This window comes from Mesoplodon bidens (genome assembly GCF_964165515.1).
Source record: "Mesoplodon bidens genome assembly, chromosome: 15".
In the NCBI taxonomy this organism is placed as follows: Eukaryota; Metazoa; Chordata; class Mammalia; order Artiodactyla; family Ziphiidae; genus Mesoplodon; species Mesoplodon bidens.
The window spans coordinates 66529650-66541972 of NC_138171.1; the positions used below are offsets into that span (position 1 = coordinate 66529650).

The window sequence follows — 12323 nt, forward strand, 5'->3', positions numbered from 1 at the left end:
TGCACAGGCTTCTCATTGCAGTGGCTTCCCTTGTTGCGGAGCATGGGCTCTAGGCACGCAAGCTTCAGTAGTTGCAGCACATGGGCTTCAGTAGTTGTAGCACACGGGCTCAGTAGTTGTGGCTCACGGGCCCTAGAGCACAGGCTCAATAGTTGTGGCGCACAAGCCTAGTTGCTCCGTAGCATGTGGGATCTTCCCGGACCAGGGCTTGAACCCGTGTCCCCCGCACTGGCAGGCAGATTTGTAACCACTGCACCACCAGGGAAGCCCCCAAAAATTATTTTTAATACTTCCTTCAAGGCTTTTATTTTCACATGGATAACTTTTACCCAGTTAAAATCGTGGTATACATACAATGAATTTATATACGACTATTCACTTATATCAGAAGTGATAATCTAGGCTACTCTGGAGACTTTGCAATTATCATAAAAGTACTTTCAATGGCCACCTAAACAGTCTTCAGTGGGTGCCTAACCCTTTTGTCTGATATTTCGATTATAATTAATGTTTAGACCCTGTGCCCAGAATTTAAACGAAATAAGTGTTTGAAAAGGAAGCAACCCCTAACTTGGTGCCCTTTACAATGTGGTCTGTGAAGTCCACATGGAATTTAATTCTTCCTAAATGTTAGACCCTACACTGGAATAATCCCACATGACTCTGAATCTCCCTGAGGACAAGTAAGCCTTAGGCTTCCATTAAAGTACAGCTGGTCCTCTGTATCTGTGGGTTCCACATCCACGGATTCAACCAAGGATCAAAAACATTTTGGGGGCTGGGGCTGGGGGGACTTCTCTGGTGGTCCAGGGAAGTTAAGTTAAGACTCCGCACTTCCACTGTAGGGGGTATGGGTTCAATCCCTGGTCTGGGAACTAAGATCCCACATGCTGTGCAGAGTGGCCAAAAAAAAAAAAAGTGGGGGGAAAGAAATTCCAGAAAGTTCCAAAAAGCAAAACTTGAACCTGCCACCTGCTGTCAACTATTTACATAACATTCACACTGTATTTACAACTGTTTATGTAGTATTTACATTGTATTAAATATTATAAGTAAAACAGAGATGATTTAAAGCATATAGGAGGAAAAAATTATAAAACAAAACAAAACCAAAAAAATCAACAGAACATTGTAAATCAACAATGTTTCAATAAAAAATATTATAGAACAAAAAATAATAAAGTATATGGGAGGATGTGTATAGGTTATATGCAAATATCACACCATTATGTATAAGCAATCCATGGATTTTGGTATCCAAGGTGGGTAAGTCCTGAAACCAATCCTACCCTCCATACAGAGGGACGAATGTATACATCTGAGATCTTCAATTTTAAAAAACAGGTCAAAAAGCAGGTTCAAAACAACAGACATGGAATTACACCATTTTTGGAAAATGAAGCATTATTACATATATTTTAATTTACACATTAAATACTTAAATAGTTATCTCTGGATGGTGGATTATAAGTGATTCTTATTTTTATATTTTGCTTACTGGTGTTACTTACTTTTATTTTTTTAAACAATGAACATCTGGGGCTTCCCTGGTGGTCCAGTGGCTAAGACTCCATGCTCCCAATGCAGGGGGCCTGGGTTCGATCCCTGGGCAGGGAACTAGATCCCACATGCCGCAACTAACAGTTCTCATGCTGCAACTAAAGATTCTGCACACTGCAACTAAAAGATCCCACATGCCGCAACGAAGGTCCCCCATGCAGCAACTAAGACCAGGAACAGTCAAATAAATAAATAAATAAATAAATAAATAAACATTTAAAAATAATAATAGAAAATAAACAATAAATATCTATAAAAATAATTTAGCTTCTACCCAATATGACCTCAACTGTGTACTTCTAAACAGTTATGTGTGTGTACATAAAAAAGTCTGGAAGGAAATGCACAAGAATGCTAATGCTGTTTTTCTCGTGATAGTGGGATTATTGGTAATTTTTTGTTTTATATTTTATAACACTCTGTATTTTCCAGTTTTTAAAAATAATAAGCATGTGTTACTTTTATACTATGAAAAAGGCATTTTTTAAGACACTAACAAAATTGCCTGGGATCCAAGCACAGAAAGGAACGTCATCTGCCTTTTAGCAATTCCTCCAACACACAGACCCAGACACACACACACCACCAGCTCTCACATGCATCTGCTCCCACACGCACACTCATTCTCTCTCACACACACACATGCAAACCCAAGACTAGGACAGAAACTGGAAAAGAAACTGAAGCAACTAAAAGGTGTGGCCAAACGTCCCCAGGGAGTTCCAACTGCCCACCAGCAGAGGAATGGAAAGGAATGAAAAGCAGGGAGACCTTCTGTGCATTGACACCTCCTCCAGCAGCCTCCTTTTCCAAGTGCTGAGGAGGATGGACAGGGCCCACAAGGTTACTGAAGGGCATTCACGGCTCCAACGTGCAGGGCTCTCTGGAAAGGACCCGTGACTGTTAAAATGTAAATGCTTAAGTGAGTATTATACTGTGAAAATAATCTTTACAATTATAATTTATTCCTTTGAAAAATAACACCAAAAGAAATGAATCCTTTCTCACAATACTCTCACAGTTTATTTTACAATTTCTGCTTTATGATAAGTTGGTGATGACTACAAAAGCATCAGTCCTCTCAGTACGAAGGGGTCACATCAACGAGGAATCTTCATAGACAGTCAAGGCCTTAAAGAAAACCTACTGCAACTTCAGAACTAGTGCCTGGGCACATCTGACTATAAATTCCTAGTCAAGAAAATACAACCAGAAAGCTCCTCTGTAGTCTTCTTTCCCCTTTCAATTCCTGCCAACACTGTGTTCTATTACACCACACCTGATCTATCACCAGATGAGGTAATGAGAGCCAAACACACCATGACATTGCTAAAGAAAGAGGGACACAAAAGCCGCCTGTATTATGAATGGGAACTGCTTCTATTAAAAATTCAGATAATCCACTTAAATAATTTAAAACACTTCCTTCATAAACAGATTACATGAAAGATACTATAAGTGCTACCTTTGAAAATTTGACGATAATCAAGATAACTGAGTTGCGACCATCAAGGACAGTAATGTGACCGGCCTAAGAGACTCATGAACTCAGTATTTTGAAATCTCAAGGTGGAAAGTACAGCAACTTATGGTCTTTATTGTTGTTACCCAGCTTATCCAAACTGTTCCTACAGTTAAAAAAAATCATAAATGTTTAAAAAAGAATTCTTATCTTTTAGAGATATATACTGAAATATTTATGGGTGAAATGATATGTCAGGTATGTGCTTCATAAGTAATCTGGGGGTGGGGAGTAGGGAGTTCACAAATGAGCCAAGACTTCGGAAACTGTGCAATGGCTTGGGGGCAGGTAGAGTGTTTCACTAGACTATGCTCTCTACTCTTATGTATGTTCAATACTTTTCATTTTAAAAAATTAAAAATATTTATCATGAGGTAGAATTCTTCACTTTTCTCTAAATTATTTCACTACCAAGGAATATTTCTTCTCTTTGCTCCTCTATAATGTATTCTGACATTGGACTTGGAAAAGCAAGACTGAGTCATAATAAAGGCTAGCAAAGCTTACACAGACACAAAAATTAACCTTTTGCTACACTGTTAATTATCTGTTCCAAAACAAGAGCTCTCCTCCACCATCCCAGGAAGCCTGTCCAAGTCTGGTACTTAGATCACATCCAACACTGCTTCTTCCTGAGAAGTCTGGGGCAGCAGACAGAAGGGGCAATGCCACAGGAGATCTCCCTCACTTGCCCATCCCCACCAAATCCTGAGTCATCCTGGCCTTACCCCCAAACTTAAAATTCCACCAGGGGCCACCAGAACAAAGAATGTTGACTCATTTCTACTTTGTATTTAGAAAAAGCTCAGGTCCAAATAACAACCCATGTTTTTTCCCACTGTGATCAATAATAATGATACAACAAAAGGTGGTTCTCAAATGAAAATGGTTTTATTAAGTCAATAAGATGAAACTTTGTGGGATTATTTAGGGACATCAAACCTAGGAAGTTGAGAGCCACCTAAACATTATGAGCCCAGAAGACCTAGGTGTAGTCCCTGTTATTGCACTGACAATCTGTGAGGCCTTGGAAAGCAACTTAACCTTTTTGGGCCTCCAGTTTCTTACCTGTAAAGTGGGATGAATCCCTTCTGCCTCCTACCACCTCAGAGAAAGGTTGATGATCCAGTGAAAACATAAATGAGCCTCATATAAGCTATAAGGCACTCTATTAAGGTCAGATTATGGTAAAGAAGAACAAATGTGCCATTTTCCTAACATTCTTGATTGGTGTAATGAGGAAGGGAATGTTTGCAGAGAAGACACATCACACTAATGAGAAACAACCAAGGATACCCAAGGTGCTCTCCAGCCGAGGGGCAAGAAGGAAAAGCATCAAAAAAACTGAGACCAGGACTTCCCTGGTGGCGCAGTGCTTAAGAATCCACCTGCCAATTCAGGGGACACAGGTTCAATCCCTGGTCTGGGAAGATCCACACACTGTGGAGCAACTAACCCTGTGCGCCACAACTACAGAGCCTGTGCTCTAGAGCCCACGAGCCACAACTGCTGAGCCCACGTGCCACAACTACTGAAGCCCGCGTGCCTAGGCCCCGTGCTCCCCAACAGAGAAGAAACCGCAATGAGAAGCATGCACACTGCAACAAAGAGTAGCCCCCGCTCACCACAACTAGAGAAAGCCCACACACAGCAACAAAGACCCAACGCAGCCAAAAATAAATAAATCAAATATTTTAAAATTTATTAAAAAAAAAAACAAAAAACGTAGACCAGCAATCACAGTCCATACTAACCATACAGGAAACTGTCAGTCACGTATCTCTCTTTCTGTCCATGACACTGAGATGGAAGACCTGTCCTGAGCAATGTCTTCAACCCAGAGCTAAACAGGAGCTCACAATGACCTAGACGCCAACATTCAGGATGCCCAGAGGGACATGCCCACGCTGAAAACTCAACAAGGAGCCCTGACTCAGGACGACCCAGTTCTTTACATGACAGCTCAATGGACACTGTGAATACTCAGGGGGCCCACAGATCCTTTATAAAGGTTCTTAATGTTACGGCAGACACCCTAAATAGCAGGTTGTCCATTTTACCTCTTGGCTTAAACATGCATATGTACCTGAACACCCACTTAACAAATACCCACATGTATGAAAAGTCAGTAAAACACAGAAACTAGCAGATCAACCTTCTGTGATTTCCCACTACTAAGTAAACTATTTAAAAATGAACACCAGTAACCTATTTGCTGTCGATCTGGGTTAACAGCAGAACATACACAGCCCTGCTGCTGTCTCCACATGAACTTTCGTAAGTACTGAGATGGGGGAAGGCCTGGATCCTAAGGCCCACCTTCTCCCAGAGCAGCCGCAGCCCTGGGAGCTGCACAGGACTCCTGCCACACTGCCCTGTGCATTCCCGTCACCTGTCCAGCACCTCACCTGTCTTACAAGGGTGGAGATGGCCCTGATGAGAATTCATTCTGCTCGAGTTTGTATTCACCACTGTGCTCTTAGGCTCATTCCCCTCCCTATGGGGTTCATCCCTTTCCCCTCCGCACAGAAGGTATGGAAATGATCGTTGTTCACGTTCATTGTCTCCCCAACAACGAATCTACCTAAAACATAAGCCAAACATACACAGTAAAGTAACTGCGCTCAAAATAGATTAACATGATCTTAAGCGTACAAGGGCAGCCTGGCCTTTGCAGACCGAAGAAGTGAATTACTTCAGCCAAACCAGACCTGGGCCCTCAGTTGGGGGAACCGCTGGCACTTCTCCATCCAGGGAGCACTTTTATCCGGCAGCCTAGGGGCATGTCCCCACGCCAGGAGCTCCTCTCAATTTAGGAAAGATCCGCTTGTGTGGCTTGGGATGGCAGGGAAAGAAACTGACTCCCGGGAATAGAACCTCTTTAAAGGGGGAAAAGGTGCTTCAGCGAAATTCAACCAGAGGTGAAGAGAGCAGAAGAAGTGAATCAAAAGAGAACGCGGGACCTGCACTCCGCGAACACCGCGCGGGGCCCGTCTGCCACGCTGCGAGTTACCTGTTCTGCCCCATAGACGGTGGCGAACTGGACGAAGTCTTCGATGCGGACGAAGCCGTCCCCATCCCCGTCCAGGGCATCAAATACGGCTCGGAGGCGGGGGCCGTCCTCCGGACACCCCGCGGGCTCGCTCGTTAGGGGGCGGGTCTGGCTAAAGTCCGAGGGCCGATCCGGGTCCCCAGGACCCAGCTCCAGGGCCGGCTCGCCCACCGCGGGGGACGCAAAGGAAGGAAAGAAGTCGACCTCGCCCCTCAGGTGATGGCTGCGGCTGAAGTCCTGCGCGCAGACAGACGCGCTGTGCGGGGGGCCGTCACCCTCCGGCTCCGTCGTCCAGGAAAAGAGCGGGCCGAGTTCCGGCAACGGAGGGTCGGGGTCGGAGTCCCGGCTCGAGCGCTGCGGCCGCCGCTCCCGCCCTGGAGCTTGCCCAGCATCCGCGCCGGCCGCGAGGTCCTGCGGGCCGAGCCCAGGGCGCGGGGCGGGGGCGGCGGGCGCTCCGGACCCACCGGGCTCTGGGTCGGGGCCCGGGCCGCCCGCTGGGGAGGCCGGCCAGCTCGGGTCCATCTTCATGGGCGCGCCCCCAGCCGCGGCGCGGGCCCGCGAGGCCAGTGATGCGGCGGGCGGCGCGGGCGGCAGACAAAGGCGCTCAGGGCGCGGCGGCGGGCGCGGGCATCCCCGCGGCGGCGCGGGCGGGCGCGCGCGGGGCGCCCGGACTGCTCGGGCTGGCGCTCGGGCCCTGCTCCGCCTTCGCCCATCTTCGCGCCGCGCCTCAGCTGTCCTCGGCCCGGCGGCGCGGCGGGCGCGGGCCCATGGCGGCGGCGGGTGGCCGAGGGAAGTCGAGGGGGAGGACGGGGAGAGGACGCCGAGGAGGGGAACGCCGAGGAGGGGACCCTGAGGAGGAGGAGGAAGAAGACCCTGATGAGGAGGACGACGCTGAGGTGGACGCTGAGGGGGACGCAGCCTAGGCGGACGACGAGAAAGCAACCGAGGTACCGGAGCGCACGCCACCGCCCTCGCCCCGCCCTCCGTTCGGCATGACGTCAGCACGTCGCGCCGCACGCTGGCCCCGCCCCTCGCAGCCTTATTATAAAGGCAGGCGCCGGAGCGGCTGCGTGGTCTGGGTTTTTCGGTCCTTCGCAGTGCGCTGACGTGTGGGAGCAAGAGGTGGGTGTCCTCGGAGGCTGTGGGCCCGGGCGTGACGTCATCGACCCACGCACGGGACGGATGGACTGAGTCCTGCAAGTGTAAAGCGCTCCCACAAATTGATAAGCAACGAACACGATTCTAATGGGGCGGGGGAAGTGCAAGTTGCGCCCTCCGCAGACGCCCGCCGCGCGGAGAAGTCCAGGCGTTGACCTGCGGCAGCAAGAGCAGCCCCCGCCTGAATGTGGAAGGGCTCTGAAAATGAGGTCCATCACTTGTGACCGAAGGAACGCGTGGCCAAACACTGAGACCTTTTTAAAAATCTATGACAAGGGCTTTTTTCCCCATAGGATATCCAGTGTTCATCACCGGTGTACAGTCAAGCCTCCCAAGCACTGCGGCTGTCTTTGACAACTGACATCTGTTTCTCTAGATGTCACTATCGTCAGTGGGGACACAGGGCGCCAGGCAGCAACATGGGAACCTTGAAGCAGGCATGAAATCGGAGACATGCTGGATAGGAGCCGGTGAGCTGCCAGGCCTCAGGCGAGGTGCACTTAACATTACAGGCTCCATTTAGAGCCTGTAATGAGATGTATCGGGGAAAGCACCAGCACTAGGTATGTTCATAAGCATCTTTGGCAAGAACCAAAGGAAACTGAACCTGTTTCCAAGTGTACCATGAGGAGCAGTGTGTTAATTAACTGATTCATCTCCCATGACAAAATCCCAGGGCACGTGGCACCAGATTTTGTGAGGTTGGCACTGGGGAAAAGAAGGGCAAGGGAATACCGCCCCACAACCCAAAAACTATATTCTCAATTTCTTATAAGAGCTGTATGCTTTCATGAGGAAGAGACTGCATTCAAAGAAAGTAAGTTATCTCCAGTTTGGCAAGAATCTGAAATTGGACTGGTGCCTTTGGCCAGATACAGTTTTCAGAGGTAATTATAGTGATGTGTCAACCTTTCTAAATAAGGGTATTAATATGGGGGAGGTAAAACCAAATGAGGCGAGGGCTGCGCCCTGAGGAAGCAGCACTCCTACTGCTGCTGTGCCAATTCATGAAAAATCTGCATTCCTTGGCTGGCTGATGCACCCAAACAGAACCCCAGCATGGAAAGCATGCACCTTCCTGCTTAGACCACTTCAAGAAACTCTGTTCCTGAAATATTAAAGGTAACAAGTTCCTGGGCACTTGGACTGGGCGTTTGGACCTCGAGCATCCCCTATAGACATTTTTTTAATATATGAATTTATTTATTTATTGTTGGCTGCGTTGGGTCTTCGTTGCTGCGCACGGGCTTTCTCTAGTTGCGGCAAGCGGGGGCTACTCTTCGTTATGGTGCGCGGGCTTCTCATTGCGGTGGCTTCTCGTTGCGGAGCACAGGCTCTAGGCATGTGGGCTTCAGTAACTGTGGCTCGCGGGCTCTAGAGTGGAGGCTCAGTAGTTGTGGTGCATGGGCTTAGCTGCTCCATGGCATGTGGGATCTTCCCGGACCAGAGAGCAAACCTGTGTCCCAAGCACTGGCAGGTGGACTCTCAACCCCTGCTCCACCAGGGAAGTCCTCCCTTTAGACATTTTTGATCTCTAACATTCAAGATGAAATGAACCAGCTCAAGGGAAGCAGCCCCTGCTGCCATTTTAACCTGCTTCTCCATGCCCACCCCATGCACACTTTAATTTAGCCATGTAACAGGTACACAGAAGAGGAAGGGAGAGGGTGGGGTGCAGCTTACATCTGTTAGCTTTTGGGTCTGAGTGAATGTCTGTGAAAACCTCCCTCTGTGAGTCTTTCTTTTTGAAAGGTACCTGGGTTAAACACTTATCTTTTGGAACTCTCAAGCAAATGGGTCTCCTTGATCCCTCTTCCCTGGTGACCATTGACCTATGGAGAAAGATGGGAAAATGAAGACCAGCAAGGTGACTCAGCAGATTCTTAGCTGTGTAGCACAGCCCTGTTGGACCTGACAAGGGAGCAAAGGGAAAGTAGGTCAAGAAGCCTCAGTGGAAGAATGCACGTCTCTCCTGGGATAGGGCCTCTCCACCACCTGGGTGAGATCTGGCCACTTACAGGAGGAAGGGGAAAGTGACAGGCAAGGCTACATTTGATCACAAATCTATCTTATTTAATGCATATTTTTAAAAACCAGGAGGAAATACACCAAAATTACAGTAGACATTACATATGATTTCCCCCATTTTTGCTAGTCTGATGAACTTAAAACGGCAGCTCATCTTGCCTTATTTGAATTTAGCTGAATGCTAATGTGGTTGAGTGTTTCTTACTGTGTTTACTGACCACTAGGATCTGTGAATTGCCCAATTGTAGCACTTGCTTTTCTTTTGGGTTCTCTGACTTTTTCTTTCTTTTTTTTTTTTTTTGCGGTACGCGGGCCTCTCACTGTTGTGGCCTCTCCCGTTGCGGAGCACAGGCTCCGGACGCACAGGCTTAGCGGCCATGGCTCACGGGCTCAGCCGCTCCGCGGCATATGGGATCCTCCCAGACCGGGGCACGAACCCGTATCCCCTGCATCGGCAGGCGGACTCTCAACCACTGCGCCACCAGGGAGGCCCTCTGACTTTTTCTTTAGGTAAAATCCCTCATATTTTTTTTGTTTTGTTTTGTTTGTTTGTTTGTGGTACGCGGGCCTCTCACTGCTGTGGCCTCTCCCGCTGCAGAGCACAGGCTCCAGACGCGCAGGCTTAGCGGCCATGGCTCACCGGCCCAGCCGTTCCGCAGCATGTGGGATCTTCCCGGACCGGGGCACGAACCCGTGTCCCCTGCACCGGCAGGCGGACTCTCAACCACTGCGCCACCAGGGGAGCCCCCCTTATATGTTTTTGATGTTGCAAGTATCTTCTCCCTGCCTGTGACCCGTTCATGAACTCTGCCTGTTGGGGAAGATTAGACATAAATCTTTCATTTTGGGTAGTCAAACCCATCATTTTTATCCTTGGTGGCTTTGCTAATCATAAGGAAAATGGACTTTTCTATAGCTGGTGCTAGTTGTCTGTACAGAAACCTTACAACTAGATCCCTATGTCATATCAGATACAAAAATAATTAGAGTGATCAAAGACATAACAGTGGAAAGCAAGGGAATTCCCTGGCAGTCCAGTGGTTAGGACTCCACGCTGCTGAGGGTGCAGGTTCGATCCCTGATAAGATCCTGCAAGCCACAAGGTGTGGCCCGAAAAAAAAAGCAAAACTTTAAAACTTTTTTTTTTTTTTTTTTTTGCGGTACGTGGGCCTCTCACAGCTGCGGCCTCTCCCGTTGCGGAGCACAGGCTCCGGACGCGCAGGCTCAGCGGCCATGGCTCACTGGCCCAGCCGCTCCGCGGCATGCGGGATCTTCCTGGAGCGGGGCACGAACCCGCGTCTCCTGCATCGGCAGGCGGACCCTCAACCACTGCGCCACCAGGGAAGCCCAAAACTTTAAAACTTTAAGAAGACATTGAAAAATATCTTTATGACCTTGGAGCAAGAAAGTTTCTTACACAAGAATAAAAATTACAAACCATTTTAAAAAAAGACAGTGACTTAAAGTTAAATACATTAAAATTTAAGCTTTCCAAAAGTAAGGGTACACAAATCAAATAGAGGGTGGGAGGGCTGGGGGAGAGGGAAATTTGTTGAAGTGAAGGAACCATTTCATATATTGATTGTAATGGTGGTTCTATAACTGAATGTGTTTGTCAAAATTCACAGAACTGTACGCTGCAAAGAATGAATTTTACTGTATGTAAATTATGCCTTAGTAAAAATTAATTTAAAAAAATTTTCCTTCTGTTTGATGAAAGACACACCATAGACTGGTGCCTTAGTCTGCTCATGCTGCTGTGACCAAATGCCATATACTGGTTCGTTAAAAAGCACATTTATTTTTCATAATTCGGCAGTCTGGGAAATGCAAGATCAAGATGCCAGTGTTAACCTAAAACAATTAAAAAGCCAGTTATTTTACCAGCAACATGGGTTTATTCAGAAACCGCAAAGAGTTGTAATTGGAGACATGCAACTATGTCCAGCAAAGGAAAGGAAATGCTTTTATAGGGGAGAAGGAGTTGAGAGGAGCTGTCATAAACAAAGAGCCCATTGGAGGAAACTGGGAGTTCTAGGTGCAGTGGCTTTTCATTGGCTGAGTTGTGACAGTCTTTCATTGGCTGGACTGTTGCTGGTCAAAGAGAAATTGTTTCTTCCTCCTGCTGGGTAGTAAAGTAGTATCCCTTCCTGCTGGGACACGTTGGGATCTGTGCTGATGTTAAGTGGTATGTGCATGAAAGCTCCCCCTTCTGGCACCCTGGTTCCATTTTGATGAGGTTTCCTTTTATTACTTTTCACACCTGCAAATTCCTTCCTGTTGAGAGCTCTCTTCCTGGCTTGTGGTGAGGGTCTCCTTCTAGGTGTGTCCTAGCATGGTGAAGAGAGCCATCTCTCCCTCTTCCTCTTTTTATAAGGCAGCAATTCTATCATGGGAGGTCATCTACATGAACTCATCTAATGGTTATCTCCCAAAAGGCCCCATCTCCAAATACCATTGCTTTGGGGGCTAGGGCTTCAACACATGAATTTGGGGGGACACAATTCAGTCCATAGCAACTGGGAAGAGATATTTAAGACAGATGTAACTGACAATGAATTTATTTCCAGAATACACAAGAATTCCTCAAAAAACAGTAAAAGAGCAGCAACCTAGTAGAAAAATCAGCAGTGAATACAAAAAAGCAGTTCCAGAGGAAGAAACTCAATTGGCCACTAAACATATAAAAAGATGCTTAACCACACTGATAATCAAGGGAATGAGTAACGATAGCATTTGACATCAATCAGTAGAAATTAAGTCTGATGTTAGCCAAGTGTGGGGATTCACAGAACTAATACAGCTGAAGCTCTGTATCCCCTTAACCTGGCACTCCTGCTTCTCCACCTTCAGGTCCAAGAGGAGGCAGGAAAGGGGTGTTTGAGGCAGCCCTGGTTTCCATAGTCCCGTGAAGAGCTTGCTGGCTGGCTGAGGGGAAGGAAGTCTGTTGCGATGGAATACTGAGCAGTTTCAGCAAATGGATCACATCCTCACACAACCACA

The 12323-nt window shown here is 47.4% G+C and overlaps 1 protein-coding gene across 4 annotated transcripts in view; it reads right to left on the reverse strand.

Moving 5' to 3' along the window:
• Positions 1-6795, reverse strand: part of RAB11FIP3 (RAB11 family interacting protein 3) — an 80282-nt gene extending 73487 nt beyond the window's left edge. For 3 of the 4 annotated variants that reach the window (XM_081256654.1, XM_081256651.1, XM_081256653.1), the window contains exon 1: positions 6096-6795. In XM_081256654.1, coding sequence (XP_081112780.1) covers positions 6096-6662 — 567 coding nt within the window. In that variant the 5' untranslated portion in view covers positions 6663-6795. The remainder of the gene's footprint in view (positions 1-6095) is intronic. The other variant, XM_081256652.1, reaches the window with a different exon arrangement.
• Between the last annotated feature and the right edge of the window lie 5528 nt (positions 6796-12323).